The sequence below is a fragment of the Sturnira hondurensis genome, unplaced genomic scaffold (genome assembly GCF_014824575.4).
Source record: "Sturnira hondurensis isolate 20B ecotype Veracruz unplaced genomic scaffold, ASM1482457v3 Scaffold0006213, whole genome shotgun sequence".
Taxonomy (NCBI): domain Eukaryota; kingdom Metazoa; phylum Chordata; class Mammalia; order Chiroptera; family Phyllostomidae; genus Sturnira; species Sturnira hondurensis.
In genome coordinates, this window is record NW_028078844.1 from 2380003 (window position 1) to 2397896 (window position 17894).

General features: G+C 40.0%; 1 protein-coding gene across 1 annotated transcript in view; it reads left to right on the forward strand.

Annotated features, from left to right (window-relative positions):
- CUNH11orf65 (chromosome unknown C11orf65 homolog) overlaps positions 1-17894 on the forward strand; it is a 49628-nt gene that overhangs the window by 18930 nt on the left and 12804 nt on the right. Inside the window, exons 4-6 of the mRNA XM_037047703.1 lie at positions 4673-4726; positions 4855-5055; positions 8745-8875. Of these exons, the coding sequence (XP_036903598.1) occupies positions 4673-4726; positions 4855-5055; positions 8745-8875 (386 nt within the window). The remainder of the gene's footprint in view (positions 1-4672; positions 4727-4854; positions 5056-8744; positions 8876-17894) is intronic.

Genomic DNA, 17894 nt, shown 5'->3' on the forward strand with positions numbered 1-17894 from the left:
GCTCCCACCTACGCCTCCATCTTGGCCAGAAGTCTCAATTATATCTTAATAAAACTGAAAAAACACGTCACAAAAATCAAGTATAAATTTTAGTTTTTTTAAAAAGAAAATAACACTAACTTAGGTTCCTAAGCCTCTCCTCATTTTTTTTGAATTCTTGTTTCTTCATTCCTTTCTGGTCGGATGTTTCGTCCTTCCTTCTGGTCCATTCCATTGATTTGAGTCCCAGTTTCCTTTCCATCACTATTGGTTTCCTGTGTATCTCCCTTCATTTCAATTAGTTTAGCCTTCATATGTTCCTCTAATTTGTGACTGTACTCTACCAATTCTGTGAGCATCCTGATAAATAGTGTCTTGAATTGTGCTTCTGAGAGGCTGGCAATTTCTCGGTCGCTTAGAGTTATTGGCTCTAGGACTTTGAATTCTTCTTGCGCCATCTTTTGGGCTGTTTGTGCCTGTTCCGTAGCAGGATTGGAACCCTAAAGTGTTCACTAGAGCAGGGCAACTAAGTCGCTGGGTTGTGACGTTGCATGTGGGGGCGGGGTCAAAGAGGGACAATGGCTTCCTGTCGGTGGCTTCCCCCACCGGTGCTGCAGCCACCACCGTCATCAGGCCCACGCGTTTCGTTCCACTGCACGCAAGTGTGCCACCGCCGTCAGCCCTCCACCACTGGGTTCGCCCCCTGGGGCCTGCGTGGTCCGTCTCACTGTGCGCGAATGTGCAACCTCGGTCAGTCTGCCCTACACCCCGACTGGTTCCGGGCTGCCTGCGCGCCTAGGTCAGGGGATCTGTCCTGCCCGACCCAGCTCCACTGCTGGCTCCGCCTCTCTTACCGTCCCTGTTGAACGGTTCGTAGTTGTCGGACTTCCGCATAATTCCATTTTCTGGTCTTTGGGTGTGTCCTAGTTCTCCAAGCCTTTGTTATATTCAAACTTGGTTGTGGGAGAAGGCACAGTGTTTCCACCTATGCCTCCATCTTGGCGGAAGTCCTTCCTATGCTATTCTTAACCTTCCCCTGTCTCTTTTGTACCTACCATTTATGCTTCTTATTTCCTGTAACTTTTCCCCCATTCTCCCCCATTACCCCTCTTCACTGCTAACCCTCCATGTGATCTATATTTCTGTGAATCTGTTCCTGTTCCTGTTGTTTTATTGGTTTGTTTTTGTTTTTTAGGTTCGGTTATTGATAGTAGTGAGTTTATTGTCATTTTACTCTTCATAGTTTTGATCTTTTTCTTAGATAAGTCCCTTTAACATTTCATATAATAAGGGGTTGGTGGTGATGAATTCCTTTAACTTGGCCTTATCAGGGAAGCACTTTATCTGTCCTTCTATTCTAAATGAAAGCTTTGCTGGATAGAGCAATCTTGGATGTGGGTCCTTGCCTTTGATGACCTGGGATACTTCTTTCCAGCCCCTTCTTGCCTGTAAGGTCTCTTTTGAGAAATCAGCTGATAGTCTTCCTGGAGCTCCTTTGTAGGTAACTGTCTCCTTTTCTCTTGCTGCTTCTAGGATTCTCTCCTTATCTTTAATCTTGGCTAATGTAATAATGATGTGCCTTGGTGTGTTCCTCCTTGGGTCCAAATTCTTTGGGACTCTCTGAGCTTCCTGGACTTCCTGGAAGTCTATTTCCTTTGCCAGATTGGAGAAGTTCTCCATTATTTTCTCCAATAAGTTTTCAATTTCTTGCTCTTCCTGTTCTTCTTCTGGCACCCCTATGATTCAGATGTTGGAACATTTAAAGTTGTCCTGGATGTTTCTAAGCCTCTCCTCATTTTTCTGAATTCTTGTTTCTTCATTCTGTTCTGGTTGAATGTTTATTTCTTCCTTCTGTTCCAAATCTTAGATTTGAGTCCCAGTTTCCTTCCCATCATTGTTGGTTTCCTATACATTCACTTTTCATAGCCTTCATTTTTTTCTCTATTTTGCTACCATACTCAACCATTTCTGTGAGCATCCTGATTACTAGTGTTTTGAACTCTCTTTATGATAGTTTAGCTATCTCTTCATCACTTAGTTGTATTTTTTCTGGAGCTTTGATCTGTTCTTTCATTTGGGCCATTTTTTTTGTCTTGGTGGCCCTGTTATGTAGCAAGGGGCAGCACCTTAGTTATTCACCAGGGCAGGGCAACCCACATGGCTACATTGTGGCACTGTATGTGAGGGAGAGGTCTGAGAGGGAACAATGCAGCTATCTTAGCTCTTGGTGGGCTTTCAGTCATTTCCTCCACTACCCACAAGCAAATTGGACCTTTTGGGTGCTGATTCCTGTGTGGGTGGGTTTGTGTACATTCTAGGACCCTGTGGGTCTCTTCAGAAAACTCTCATGTGAGGCTTGGAGTTTCTCTTGCTGCATCAACCCCCGCAGGTTTTTTTAGTAACAGGTTTTGAGGCTTTATTTCCCTCAGCTGGAACCCTGGGTTGTGTGGTCGATCTTGCTCCCCAGGTGTTCCTCCTGGTTTATCTGCATGCAAATGTGTGATCACTTGGTCTTCCAGCCACTACCTCCCCTGGTCCAGCAGCCACCATTTTTCCGAGAGTCCTCTCTACCCTAGTCACCCATCTCCACCTCTCCTACAGGTGTGGATGAATGTTTCTTTTTTAACTCCTTGGTTGTCAGACTTCCATACAGTAATTTTCTGGCAGTTCTAGTTTTTGTTTTTTAATTTTGTTGTCTTTCTTTTGGTTGTTTGGGGAGGCACAGTGTATCTACCTACGCCTCCATCTGGCCAGAAGTTGGCAAAATAGAGACATTTATTGGAGAAGACACAGGATACAAGAAACATTGTATATAGGACAATGAGGCCTTAGTGCCCTTCAAAGTAGGCACTTTGGGACCTCATACAGTTCTTCCAACTGCAGCACAATATTTCTTCTGCTCTAGTAGCAGAAGCTACAGAATGGATTTTGCCATGATATGGTTCATGCAAAGATCCTGCTTCAAAATCTCAGACACTGTTTTTGGAATCTTCAGATCAGCTTCTGGTTCTCGCATTGTCAGTTGCCGATATTTGTTGATTGCAACCTATACACATTCAACATTCTCAGGTGCTCTGCTTGTTGTGAGCTTTCTAGAATATTATTCACGTTCAATAGACTCTTGACCATCTTTGAAGCATTTGTAATAGACTCTCGACCATCTTTGAAGCATTTGTGCCACACTTCTATTTGTGCTGCACTCATTACATCATTCCAAAGCCTTCTGAATCATCCAAATAGTTTGTGCAGAGGAATGTTCAAGCTTAACACAAAATTTGAAACAGATTCATTGCTCTACTCACTCAGCCATTTGAATGCAACAGCCACATGTATACATGCTCACTCAACAGTTTCTACCGCCCCCACTAACTAGTACAGTGAAGTCATCATTGTTCATGCATGTGCATTGTAGTCCACTCTCCTTGGCTGCCAGGTTGCATTGATGTTGTGCAAACTGTTCTCATTATATTAACAATGGCTAGACTTTTTTCTGGACAGATTCATATATGAAAGTATGTATTTTATGAATTTTATAAATATATACTTTAAAATCGTGTTTTAAAGCATCTTTTTCATATTTGAATTATGGCTATATATTATATGTGTGTGTATAATTTTTTACTCAAGAGAAAATTATGTAAAACTAGTCTTGTTTTTAGGGCTTTATGGACTAAACAAGATAACATTTATTTTCTCATCTAACTTAATATTTTCAGGAGACAATGTTGAACTGTCTTTTAATAGAGTACCAAATTTTTTTTTCTATTTTCCATTTCATCCAGAGCACCAACATTTAGAAAATCAATTATATAATTCTTAAGAAATTTGCTCTGGCTGGCATAGCTCAGTGGATTGAGTGCCAGCCTGTGAACCAAAGGGTCCCTGGTTTAATTCTCAGTCAGGGCATATGTCTGGTCCAGGTCCATAGTAGGGGGTACGTGAGAGACAAACACACATTGATGTTTCTCTCTCTCTTTCTTCTTCCCTTTCTCTAAAAATAAATAAATAAAATATCTCCCCCCCGCCCCAAGAAATTTAGCCCTGGCTAGTGTTGCTCAGTGGATTGAGCATTGGCCTGAGAACCGAGGGGTTGCTGGTTCAATTACCAGTCAAGGCACATGCCTGGGTTGCAGGCTAGGTCCCCAGTAGGGGACCCTCAAAAGGCAACCACACATTGATGTTTCTTGCCCTCTTTTCCTCTCCATTTTCCCTTCTCTAAAATTAAAATAAAATCTTTAAAAGGAAAAAGTTTTAAATAAAAGATTAAAACATGGATTTTAAAAAATTTAATAAAAGGCAGTTAGGATAGGTCATCTGGTATAAAACTCTCATTGACCAATATAAGTTTTTTCTTCTGAATTTATGTGTAAGACAATATTTAATACATAAACCATATATTTGAGCACTTATTTAAAACTTTTATTTTATGAATAACAAATCATTTGACTTTTACACTTAAATAGAAAGGAAACATAATTTTATATTATTTTGTCACTTATCATGTAAGTTGTTTTACTTATTAGATGTCTATAAGAAATTAAATCTTAAAACATTTTCTAATTTAAAAATAATTAAAGTTTAGTCACTTGATCTATTTCATAAATAATCAATATTCAGCAATTATTCTAACATAATAGAGTGAGAATTAGTGAGTTGGTATATACAGAATGCTGAAAAGTAATTTTTTTTATAGGCAGAGCTTCTAGATGCTGCTGCTGGCGTTCATGTGCGGTTCAGATTAGGTGGTGTAAGTATGGGTGAATTATAAGTTGTAATTTTAAAGTTTATTATATAACATTTATAAGATGTAATTTTCAAAATGTAAATTATTTTTTAATTGGGATACAATGGTCCTTTGAACTTTTCCATCTACAGGTTAAATTTCCACCTGAAATATACTATAAAATTTTTACTGAGAGACATATTGAAGATCTATGTGCTAATAGCCCTAGAGATTACACAAAACTTTCAGCAAAATATGCATCTCATATTAAAAGTGATAAAGTTCAGGAAGAGGATCACAGTGGATGGTATCATCGTATAGAGAACAATGGCTGGAGACCTGTTTCTGATAGAGTAAGAAAAAATACTAACAATTTTGAATCTTATATCTTTATAAACCAATTTGTCTTTTTGAAAATTAATTTTAAAATCACTTTTTTTAAAATAGTAAATCCTAGTAATTTAGTTGATAAAAATGGCCTAAGTTAACTACTCTGGGGTTTCTTTTTGTGTGTGTGTGGTATGATTTATTTATATGTATTTATTTTTAAGAATATATTTTATTGATTATACCATTACAGTTGTTCTATTCCCCTCCTTCATTCCCCTCCACCCTACACACCCCCTCCCCCACCATTCCCCCCTTTAGTTTATGACCATGTGTCTCATGTTCTTTAGATTCTATATTTCTCCTGCTATTCTTGCCCTATCCCCTATCTATTATCTACCTACTGTCTGTGCTACTTCTCCTCTGTACCTTCTCCCCACTTCTCCTCCTCCCACTGCCCTGTTGCTAATCCTCCATGTGATCTTCATTTCTATGGTTCAGCTTCTGATCTAGCTGTCCTCTTAGTTTGCTTTAGTTTTAGGTGTGGTTAATAACTTTGAGTTTGCTGTCCTTTCACTGTTTATATTTTTCATCTTCTTTTTCTTATATAAGTCCCTTTAACATTTCATATAATAAGGGCTTGGTGATGATGAACTCCTTCAACTTGACCATATCTGAGAAGCACTTTTTCTGTCCTTCCGTTCTAAATCTAAATGAAAGCTTTGCTGGATAAAGCAATCTTGGATGTAGGTCTTTGGATTTCATGACTTGGAATACTTCTTTCCAGCCCCTTCTTGCCTGTAAGGTCTCTTTTGAGAAATCAGCTGACAGTCTGATGGGAACTCCTTTGTAGGTGACTGTCCCCTTATCTCTTGCTGCTTCTAGGATTCTCTCCTTCATTTTAATCTTGGCTAATGTAATAATGATGTGCCTTGGTGTGTTCCTTCTTGGGTCCAACTTCTTTGGGACTCTCTGAGCTTCCTGGATTTCCTGGAAGTCTATTTCCTTTGCCAGACTGGGGAAGTTCTCCTTTATTATTTGTTCAAATAAGTTTTCCACTCGTGGCTGTTTCTTTCCCCCTTCTGGTACCCCTATAATCCGGATGTTGGAACGTTTAAAGATGTCCTGGAGGTTCCTAAGCCTCTCCTCATTTTTTTGAATTCTCATTTCTTCATTCCTTTCTGGTGGGATGTTTTGTTCTTCCTTCTGGTCCATTCCATTGATTTGAGTCCCAGTTTCCTTTCCATCACTATTGGTTTCCTGTGCATCTCCCTTCATTTCAATTAGTTTAGCCTTCATATGTTCCTCTAATTTGTGGCTAAAATCAACCACTTCTGTGAGCATCCTGATCACCAGTATTTTGAACTGTGCATCTGAGAGGTTCGCTATTTCTTGGTTGCTTAGAGTTATAGGCTCTGGGGCTTTGAGTTCCTCTTGAGCCATATTTTGGACTGTTCATGCCTCTTTATGTATGAGGAGCAGAGCCCTAGGTGTTCACCAGGGCAGGGCGACCCAGTCGCTGGGTTGTGATGCTGTATGTGGGGACGGGGTCAGAAAGGAGCAATGGCGGCCCCCTTTGCAGCTTCCCACTGCTGGGGCCTGTGCGGTCTGTCTCACTGTGCACGAATGCGTGACCGTGGTCAGCCTGCCGCCTTATGCTCTCACTGGGTCTGCCCGATGCTACCCTGGCTGCCTGGGTGCCTGGGGTGGGGGGATCCTTCCTGCCTGACCCTGCTCCACTGCTGGTTCTGCCCCTGTTACCGGTCTGGTTGAACAATTCGTTGTTGTTGGACTTCTGTATAGTTCAATTTTCTGTTCTTTGGCTGCATCTTTGTTTACTAAACCTTTGTTGTATTCAAACTTGGTTATGGGAGAAGGCACAGTGTTTCCACCTATGCCTTCATCTTGGCATAAGTCCTAGGGTTTCTAATAATACTTCAAAACACAAGAATAGCTCTGGCCTGGTAGCTCATTTGGTCAGAATGTCATCCCACAGATCAGGAGGTAGTGGTTTCGATTCCTGGTTGGGTCACGTTCCTGCGTTGCAGGTTTGGCATCTGTCCATCAGGGGCACATATGAGAGGCAACCCATCCTTGTTTCTCATTCACTTTGATGTTTTTCTCCCTCTTTCTCCCTCATGTTCCCTCTCTAAAATCAGTAAGTACATCCTCATCTGAGAATAAAGGAAAAAAAGAAATAACAATACAGGAATATATCTTTTTTTACTTACATTTATTTATACTTTTAGTAATTAGCTTTGATTGAAGCCAATTTAGATACTCACTGGTACTCAGCAGTTTACCATCTTTACATAAAAGCAAATTTGAAGATGTTGTTGACTCTATGTTAATCCTTGGACTAGATATAGGTGGGAGTTCTTGAGAACAATATGACTTTTTCTCTTGCAGAGCTTATAACAGCAGAGACTGGTGGAAAATCATTTGAATTTTTATGGTGTTGGGGAATTTACCATGTATTCATATTCATTGAACAGAATGATTTAAAATATACATACTTCTTAATGCATATATGTGACTCAGGAACTTTTCTATAGACACCCATGTTTAATATCCTTTTTGTGGAGATAGCTAAGGGTATTTGTAAACTTACATTTTTTAAAAAAGATTTTATTTATCTTTAGAGGGGAAGGGAAGGAGAGAGGGAGAGAAATATCAATGTATGGTTGCCTCTCGTGGGTCCCCTGCTGGAAACTGGCCTGCAGCCCAGGCATGTGCCCTGACTGGGAATTGAACCAAGATCGTGTGGTTTGCAGGCCCACACTCAATCCACTGAGCTACACCAGCCAGGTGTAAACTTACATTTTATCGGTTAACATGATCTGGTTCTATAAATGTCTGTTTATACAAGTATCCTCACATATCTTCATCAAATCCTCAATCGCCAATAGACAGTTTGTAGAATGTGATATATGTTGAATATACTAAGTATGAAAAGTGAAAATGATCAAGGAATGCATTCATTCATTCAGCAAACTTTATTTCATACCAGCCATGAGTCAGTCATTGTACCAAATGCTAGGTATACAATAGTAAGTAAGAATAATTGCTTTCCTTAAGTAGTTTGCCTTGTAGTTAAGAAGGCATTTAGTAAACAGAATATTTCAGTGTAATGTAGTAAATATGTGCTTTAATAGTGAAAAATACAGAGTGTTGTGGGGATTAGCAAATTCCCCTCCTTGTGAGTTAAGGTGTGTGTGGTGGGGGCAGGGGAATGAATCAGAAGCAGGAAAATAGATGGCCACTTAGGATAAAGTGTCATAAATGGGAAACCACAAACTCAGGACATGGTGGAGACTTATTTGTTCTTGGAGGATGTCTATACTCTTTGAGGATTACAGTCTTCAAAAGGCACCAATGCTAAGAGTAGGTCAGGTCTGTTCTTATGAGAAACTGAAACACTCTTGGACTATGTCTCTTCATTCACTCATTCATTCATTCATTTATTCATTTGTTCAAATGCATATGAAGTATCTCAGTACTAGAACTTTGTCAGTCTTTCTGACGCATGTGCCTCCAGAGGCTCAATGTGCTGTTCACCCATCACTGAAATTAGAAATATCTTGAAAGGGTCTATCTTAACCGTTCTGTATTTTGGCATATTCCTGTTAAGCACATGGAACTTCTGCCTCTAGTCAGATAACCTCATAATCAGTATTTCAGCATTTAATATATTCATTTTTTTATTTCTCAATAGTTTTGGATATCCACTGAAGATGTAATGGTGGGAGACAAAAAGGAATGCAAATTTCATTTCTCTAAACTGAAGAGAAGACAAGATATGGAAAAGAAAAGAAAAATTAGAAAAATAGAATGGATGAGGCAAATGTAAGTTGATGAAAACTTACTAAAGAAGTATAGAATATTCTAAGTTTAAAAAAATGATATTACTACTAGTACAGCTATATGCTATTTTTAAAAGAAAATATAAGGTTATAATTATATATTTAAGAATACATAGAAAGCAAACATTTAATAAATGCCTACTATGTGCCAGACACAGTCCAGCTTCAGGAAGTAAATGTGAAAAGACACACTGTCTTTGACATTGAGGAAATCACATTCCATTGGGACATCAGTTATGGAAATAAGCGTTTACTCTTACACATCTGATAACTTTAATTTGGCCATCAGACCTACTCAACCCTTCTTTCTGCCCTAAGATGCTGACTGTGTGGATTTTACTAAAAGTCATTCTGGATCTATCTAACAAATGTTAAAAGCAAGTGTCAAAAACTCATTGTTTTCAAGTTTACTTGATTGTATACCAAAACAAAGCCCCCAAATACTTAAAGGACTACAAAAAACTTTAGTACCTAAAATCATATAAAATATATAATGTCTATCATATGGTAATCAATTATCAGACATGCAAAGAAGCAGGAATAAAATGATTCTAAATAAAAATCTGGATCCTGCCCTGGCTGGTGTAGCTCAGTGGATTGAGCACGGGCCTATGAACCAAAGGATTGAGGTTCGATTCCCAGTCAGGGCGCATGCCTGGGTTGCAGGCCAGTTCCCAGCAGGGGACACACGAGAGGCAACCATACATTGATATTTCTCTCCCTCTCTCCTTTGTTTCCCCTCTAAAGATGAATAAATAAATTATTTAAAAAGAAAATCTAGATCCTTACAAAAATGAAGAATACCCAAAATGGTAATATAAGTAAATATTAAGGAGTTTTCTCCTTATAATTTAAATCTTTAAAAATAATTAATATCTACTAAACTGTATACTTAAAAATAATTAAGATGATAAATTTTGTTAAATGTTTTACCACAATTTTTAAAAAGATATAGCCCTGGCTGGTGTAGCTCAGTGGATTGAGCATGGGCCTGTGAACCAGAGGATCACAGTTCAACTCCCAGTCAGGGCACAGGACTGGGTTTTGGTCCAGGTCCCCAGTAGGGGGCACTGGAGAGGCACCGACACATTGAAGTTTCTCTTCCTCCCTCCCCTCCCCTCTAAAAATAAATAAAATAGAATAAAATAAAATAAAATAATAAAATAAAATAAAGATAGATACTAAATTTACATGTAAAGAATAGGTTAATGTTGACTTCCAGCCAAGATGGAGGCATAGGTGGAAACACTGTGCCTCCTTGCACAACCAAAATTAGGGACAATAAAGATTTAGAAACAAAAATGCAACCAGAACAGATAGAAAATTGAACTGTACAGAAGTCCAACGACCATTCATCCAGACCTCTAAGAGGAGCGGAGCCAGCGGCCAATGGAGAGGGGTTGCAGCAGGAAAAGGCAGTGGTTGACAGACCCGGGCATGGGGAGGAAATGAGCAAACCCAGTGAGATGCACAAGGTGGTTCGCTGACCGAGGTCACACATTCCTGAGCACATAAACCAGGCAAAAACAGTGAGACAGACCGTGCAACCCAGGGCCCTGGTGCTGGGAAATAAAGCTTAAAAGCACTGAATGAAAAAATCTGTGGGGGTTGAGGTACCAAGAGAGACTCCCAGCCTCACAGGAGGATTTGTTGGAGAGACCCACAGGGTCCTAGAACTTACACAAGCACAACCACATGAGAATTAGCACCAGAAAGGCCCAGTTTGCTTGTGGGAAGTGGAAGAAGGGACTGAAATATGAGAGCAGAGCAAGCAAAATTATTCCCTCTCTGACCCCACCCCCACATAAAGCACCACAACCCAGCAACTTGTGAACACCTAAGACTCCACCCCTCATACATAACAGGTACAACCTGACCAAAAAGTTATGGCACAAACGGAAGAACAAATCAAACCCCCAGAGTCAATTAAGTGACCAAGAGATAGCCAATGTATCAGATGCACAGTTCAAACACTGGTGATCAGGATGCTCAGAGAACTGGTTGATTTTGGTTGCAAATTAGATGAAAAAACGAAGGCTGTGCTAAGTGAAATGAAGCAACTTGCACAGGGAACCAGTAGTGATGGGAAGGAAACTAGGACTCAAATCAGTGGAGTGGACCAGAAGGAAGAAAGAAACAACCAAACAGAAAAGAATGAAGAAACAGACTTTCGGCCAAGATGGAGGCGTAGGTGGAAACACTGTGCCTCCTTGCACAACCAAGTTTAAAGAGAACAAAATTTTAGTAACAAAAAATGCAACCAAAACACAGAAAATTGAACTGTACAGAAGTCCAACCACAACGAACCATTCACCCAGACTGGTAAGATGGGCAGAGTCAGCGGCTGGCACAGTGGGGTCCCGCAGGAAAAGGTGGCCAGACCAACCCAGGCATGCAGGCGTCGGTTGGCAGATCTCAGGTGTGGGGTGGCAATGGACCGACCCAGTGAGGGCACAAGGTGGCTGGCTGACCGCAGTCACACATTTGTGTGCAGACAAACCAGGCAGAGGAGCAAGCAGTGAGACAGACCGCGCAGACCAGGGCCCCAACGATGGAAATGAAAGCCTAAAAGCACCCAATTGGAAGGACTTTTGGGTCGAGGTTCCAGGAGAAGCTCCCAGGCTCACAGAGAGTTCATTGGAGAGACCCACAGGGTCCTAGAGGGTGCACAAGCCCACATACCTGGGAACCAGTGCCAGAAGGGCCCAATTTGCTTGCAGGAAGCAGCAGAGGGGACTGAAATCTGAGAGAGAGCAAAACAAATGCCATTGCCCTCCTCGGACCCCACCCCCACATACAGTGTCAAAACCCAGCAACTGGGTCGCCTCCCTCCCCCCACCCCTCCCAGTGAACACCTAAGGCTCCACCCCTCATATGTAACAGGGGCCAACAGACCAAAATATTATGGCTCAGGAAGAACAGCTCAAAGCCCCAGAGCCAATACTTCTAAGTGAACAAGAGAGAGTCAAACTATCAGATGCACAGTTCAAAATACAGGATGCTCACAGAACTGGTTGATTTTAGTCACAAACTAGAAGAACAAATGAAGGCTAAACTAATTGAAATGAAGGGAAGTGCACAGGAAACCAACAGTGATGGAACGGAAACTGGGACTCAAATCAAGGGAGTGGACCAGAAGGAAGAAAAAAATGACCAAACAGAAAAGAATGAAGAAACAAGAATTCAAAAAAGTGAGGAGAGGCTTAGGAACCCCTAGGGTTTTGGTCCAGGTTCCAACATCAGAATTATAGGGGTACCAGAGGGGAAGAGGAACAGCAACAAGTGGGAAATTTATTTGAACTAATAATTAAGAAGAATTTCCCCAATCTGCCAAAGGAAATAGACTTCCAGGAAATCCAGGAAGCTCAGAGTCCCAAAGAAATTGGACCCAAGAAGGAACACACCAAGGCACATCATAATTACATTAGCCAAGATTAAAATGAAGGAGAGAATCCTAGAAGCAGCAAGAGATAAGGGGACAGTCACCTACAAAGGAGTTCCCATCAGACTGAGGGAATTCCCAGACTGAGGAGTTCCCATCAGACTGAAATTCTGTCAGCTGATTTCTCTAACGAGACTTTACAGCCAAGAAGGGCTGGAAAGAAGTATTGTAAGTCATACAATGCAGAGACCTAAATCTAAAATTGCTCTATCCAACAAAACTTTCATTTAGAATGGAAGGGCAAGATAAAGTGCTTCTCAGATAAGGTTAAGTTCAAGGAATTCATCATCACAAAGCCCTTATTATATGAAATGTTAAAGGGACTTATCTAAAAAAAAGAAGATAAAAAATATGAATAGTGAAAGGACAGCAAACTCACAGTTATTAACAACCATACCTAAAACAAAAGCAAACTAAGCAAACAACTAGAACAGGAACAGAACCACAGAAATGGAGATGACATGGAGGGTTAGCAACAGGGAAGTGGGGGGAGGAGAGAGGGGGAGAAAGTACAGAGAATAACTAGCATAGATGGTGGAGAGAAAATAGAAAGGGGGAGGGCAAGAGTAATGTGGGAAATGTAGAAGCTAAAGAACTTAAGACACATGCACATGAACTAAAGGGGGGGTAATGTGGGTGGGAGGGGTGTGCAAGGTGGAGGGGAATGCAGAGGGGGAAATGGGTCAACTGTAATGGCATAATCAATAAAATATAAAAAAAGAATAAGTTAATGTTCATATTGCCAATCAAGTCCTACTTAAATTCTCAGTTCCACAATTGTACTTCCTTTCTCTTTTATTGAGAATCTTCATTTCAAAAAAATATAACTCTTTTTCTGACATTACAAGTAGATAGTTACAAAAATAACTAATGTCAACACATGATACAATTACTAAAGTTCAAAATATTTAAAGGTAATTTATTTAAAGCAGAAACAATGATATATTATAGCATTTATTAATTTATAACGGAGCAGAAGTAAAATGTATGGTAACAATATTACAATATTACAAAGGTTGAGAAAGGTGAAACAGAAATATACTATTAGAAGTGTCTTATGCTACATATGAACTGGTATAATATTGGTTAAATGTAAACCATAATAAATATGTGTACCACAAACCCTAAAGTAACCATAAAATCAACAATAACAACAAAGATGGAAGCTTAATAAGCTAATAGTGGAGATACAGTAGAATCATATAAAACAATCACTTAATCCAAGGGAAGCCTGAGAAAAGAGGAAAGGAAATGAAAATCAGAGAGGCAGGTAAAGGGGAGAAAAATGGGAACTTTTGTAATAGTGTCAACATTTTTTTTTAAAAGACAATAAAAAGTTGGTTGGAGGGATGCCGCTCCAACCAACAGAGCCACCTGGCCAGGGCCACATTCCAACAATTTCTATAAGGTATTACCAGATACAAAAAAACACTTGAGGCTTATAAGAATTAAAAAATAACAATGTAATTTACCATGTTAGCAGACTTAAAAAAATTTAGTTATGATCATCTTAATAGGTGAAGAAAAACAAAAACCCAACAATCATTCATGATAAAAACTCTTAGAAAACTAGAGATAAGAGAGAGAACCTCTTCCTGATAAAAGGCATCTATAAAAAATCTACAGCTAACATACTTAATGATGAAAGACCGTCTCCTTTGCCTCTAACATGAGAAAACAAGGCAAGGATGTCTTCTCTCACTGCTTCTTTACAACATTGTGCTGAAGGTCCTGGCCAGTGAAATATGGCAAAGAAAGGGAAGAAAGAGACACTGAAATTGGAAAGGAAGAACTAAAACAGTCCTTATTCACAGTTGATATGATTGTCTAGGTACAAATCTTAAGAAATGTACAAAAAAAAAGCTACTGAAACTAATAAGTGAGTTTATAAAGGTTGTGAAATACAGAAATTGTACTGCCATGTTCCAGCAACAAACAATTGGAAGTTGTAATTATTATTAATTTTTTAAATCTTTATTGTATTTTTTCAATTTGCATTTAGTCCCTTCATACACCCCACCCCCAACTATCACCACATTATTGTCCATGTCCACGAGTCCTTTCTCTTTTTTTCTCAATTCCTCCACTCCCTAACTTACCTCCTCCCTTAGCTGTCATCCTGCTCTCCATCTATGAGTTTGTCTTTATTTTGCTTTTTACTTCAGTTTGTTCATTAGATTCCACATATGAGTGTGAATTCATATGGTATTTGTCTCTCTGACTTAGTTTGGCCTTCATTTTTTCCTCTAGTTTGTGACTAAAATCAACCAGTTCTGTGAGCATCCTAATCACCAGTATTTTGAACTGAGCATCGGATAGGTTGGCTATCTCTTGGTCGCTTAGAAGTATTGGCTCTGGGGCTTTGAGCTCTTCTTCCTGAGCCATAATGTTTTGGTCTGTTCACACCTGTTATGTATGAGGGGTGGAGCCTTAGGTCTTTACCAGTTGCTGGGTTGTGACACTGTATGTGGGGGCAGGATCAGAGAGGGGAATGGTGTATGTTCTGCTCTCTCTCAAATTTCAGTCCCCTCTGCTGCTTCCTGCAAGCAAATTGGGCCCCCTGGTGCTGGGTCCCTGGTGTGTGGGCTTGTGCACCCTCTAGGACCCTGTGGGTCTCTCCGATGAACTCTCTGTGAGCCTGGGAGCCTCTTCCGGCAACTCAACCCCGAAAGTCCTTCCAATTGGTGCTTTTAGGCTTTAATTCCCATCGTTGGGGCCCTGTCTGCGCGGTCTGTCTCACTGCTTGCTCCCCTGCCTGGTTTGTCTGCACATGAATGTGTGACCACAGTCAGCCAGCTGCCTTGTGCCCCACTGGGTCCACACGTTGCCACCCCACACCTGAGATCTGCCAACCCCCGCCTGCATGCCTGGGTTGGTCTGGCCACCTTTCCCTGTGGGACCCCACTGTGCCAGCCGCTGACTCTGCCCATCTTACCAGTCTGGGTGAATGGTTCGTTGTGGTTGGACTTCTGTACAGTTCAATTTTCTGTGTTTTGGTTGCATTTTTGTTACTAAAACTTTGTTCTCTTTAAACTTGGTTGTGCAAGGAGGCACAGTGTTTCCACCTATGCCTCCATCTTGGCCAGAAGTCTGTCTTTTTATTTTCTTGTTGATTTCCTTTGCTGTACAGAAACTTTTTAGCTTGATGTAANGCCTGGGAGCCTCTTCCGGCAACTCGACCCCGAAAGTCCTTCCAATTGGTGCTTTTAGGCTTTAATTCCCATCGTTGGGGCCCTGGTCTGCGCGGTCTGTCTCACTGCTTGCTCCCCTGCCTGGTTTGTCTGCACACGAATGTGTGACTGCGGTCAGCCAGCCACCTTTTGCCCCACTGGGTCCACACGTTGCCACCCCACACCTGAGATCTGCCAACCCCCGCCTGCATGCCTGGGTTGGTCTGGCCACCTTTCCCTGCGGGACCCCACTGTGCCAGCCGCTGACTCTGCCCATCTTACCAGTCTGGGTGAATGGTTTGTTGTGGTTGGACTTCTGTACAGTTCAATTTTCTGTGTTTTGGTTGCATTTTTGTTACTAAAACTTTGTTCTCTTTAAACTTGGTTGTGCAAGGAGGCACAGTGTTTCCACCTATGCCTCCATCTTGGCCAGAAGTCTGTCTTTTTATTTTCTTGTTGATTTCCTTTGCTGTACAGAAACTTTTTAGCTTGATGTAATCTTGTTTGTTAATTTTTTTCTTTTGTTTCCCTTGCCTGAGGAGATATATCACAAAAAATTATTGCACATGTGAAAAAATACATAAAAACACAAGCCATAGACAGGAAGAAAACATTTGCAAAATATATATGATAAAAGGCTTGTATCTAGAATATTTTTAACCTCAAAATTCAATAATAAGAATACAACCTAATTTTAAAATGGCAAAGATTTAAACAAACATTCTGACAATTTAGACATGTGGATAGCAAATAAGCACAAGTGAACTAATAAGTATCATTATTAGTCATTAGGATAGTACAAGCCAAAACTAATGAGATATTACATTACCTCTTGAATGGCAGAAATTGTCTGCACACATATAGAGCAAATGGAAATGGTACATCCACTTTGGAAAAGAGTTTGGCAGTTTTCTTACAAGTTAAATGGTAGGATATATCTACCATTCAACTCAGCCATTTCATTCTTAGGTATTTTTCCAAGAGAAATAAAACAGATGCCCACAGAAAGACTGTATATAAATGTTTATAACAGCTTTATTTGAAGTAGCCAAATACCAGAAACAACCCAAATATCGCTGGATAAATAAATGTGATGTACCTGCACAAAGAAATACCACTCAGCAGTACAAAGGAATGAACTATTGACACCCACAGCAACATGGATGAATCTCAAAATAACGGTGCTGAATTAACAAAACAAGTCAAACAAGAAAACACACTATATGATTTCATTTACACAAAATTCTAGAAAATACAANTCAACTCAGCCATTTCATTCTTAGGTATTTATCCAAGAGAAATAAAACAGATGCCCACAGAAAGACTGTATATAAATGTTTATAACAGCTTTATTTGAAGTAGCCAAATACCAGAAACAACCCAAATATCACTGGATAAATAAATGTGATGTACCTGCACAAAGAAATACCACTCAGCAGTACAAAGGAATGAACTATTGACACCCACAGCAACATGGATGAATCTCAAAATAACGGTGCTGAATTAACAAAACAAGTCAAACAGGAAAACACACTATATGATTTCATTTACACAAAATTCTAGAAAATACAAACAAATCTAGAGTGACACAAAGCAGATCAATGGTTGTCTGGAGATAAGAGTGGGAAGAAGGAGGGAGAGGATTACTAAGTCACACAGGGAACTTTGGGCGTGGTGATGTATTCATTTTTTATTGTAGTGATAGATTTACAGGTGTATAATAAGTATGAGGGGGAACCCTAAGCACAGAATATATTTATTACAAAATTGTATATTGATTCTTACATGTTTAAACTTTTGTTACTTTCAAAGTACTCTCCATTGGATGCAGTAAACCTACTGAGACAGTTTTGCTACTGCTCAAAACAGTTTTTGAACTCATCAATTTTGATGTCTTTTAGTGCTTCTGCCATTTTTTGTTTCACCTCTGCCACATTGGCAAAACATTTCCCAATGAGGACCTTTTTCATCCAGGGAAACAAAAAAAAGTCACTCAAACAAGAAAAATGGGGACAGACTCCTAGATGGAGAGCAGGATGACAGCTGGGGCAGGGGGAGGTTAGGGGGTGGAGGGACTGAGCAAAAAGGAAAAAGGACTCAGGGACCTGGACAACAGAGGGGAGAATCAGAGGACTAAAATGTAATGTATAAAATAATACAAGATTAAATTTCAAAAATAAAATAAAGTCTGAGAACAAAAAGTAGATATATGAATTGTTATATATCAGAGCTGTAAAAGGAAAAATAGAGTATCACCCCAGTTCCAAAATCTAATCTTAAGTGTATCTTTGGGAAGGTAAACATGGAGGAACTCATAAAAAATACCCTCAACCTTAGCCTTTCAGCAGTTTCTAATTTCTAAGTGCATTTTTGTTGTGGCATGAGCATTA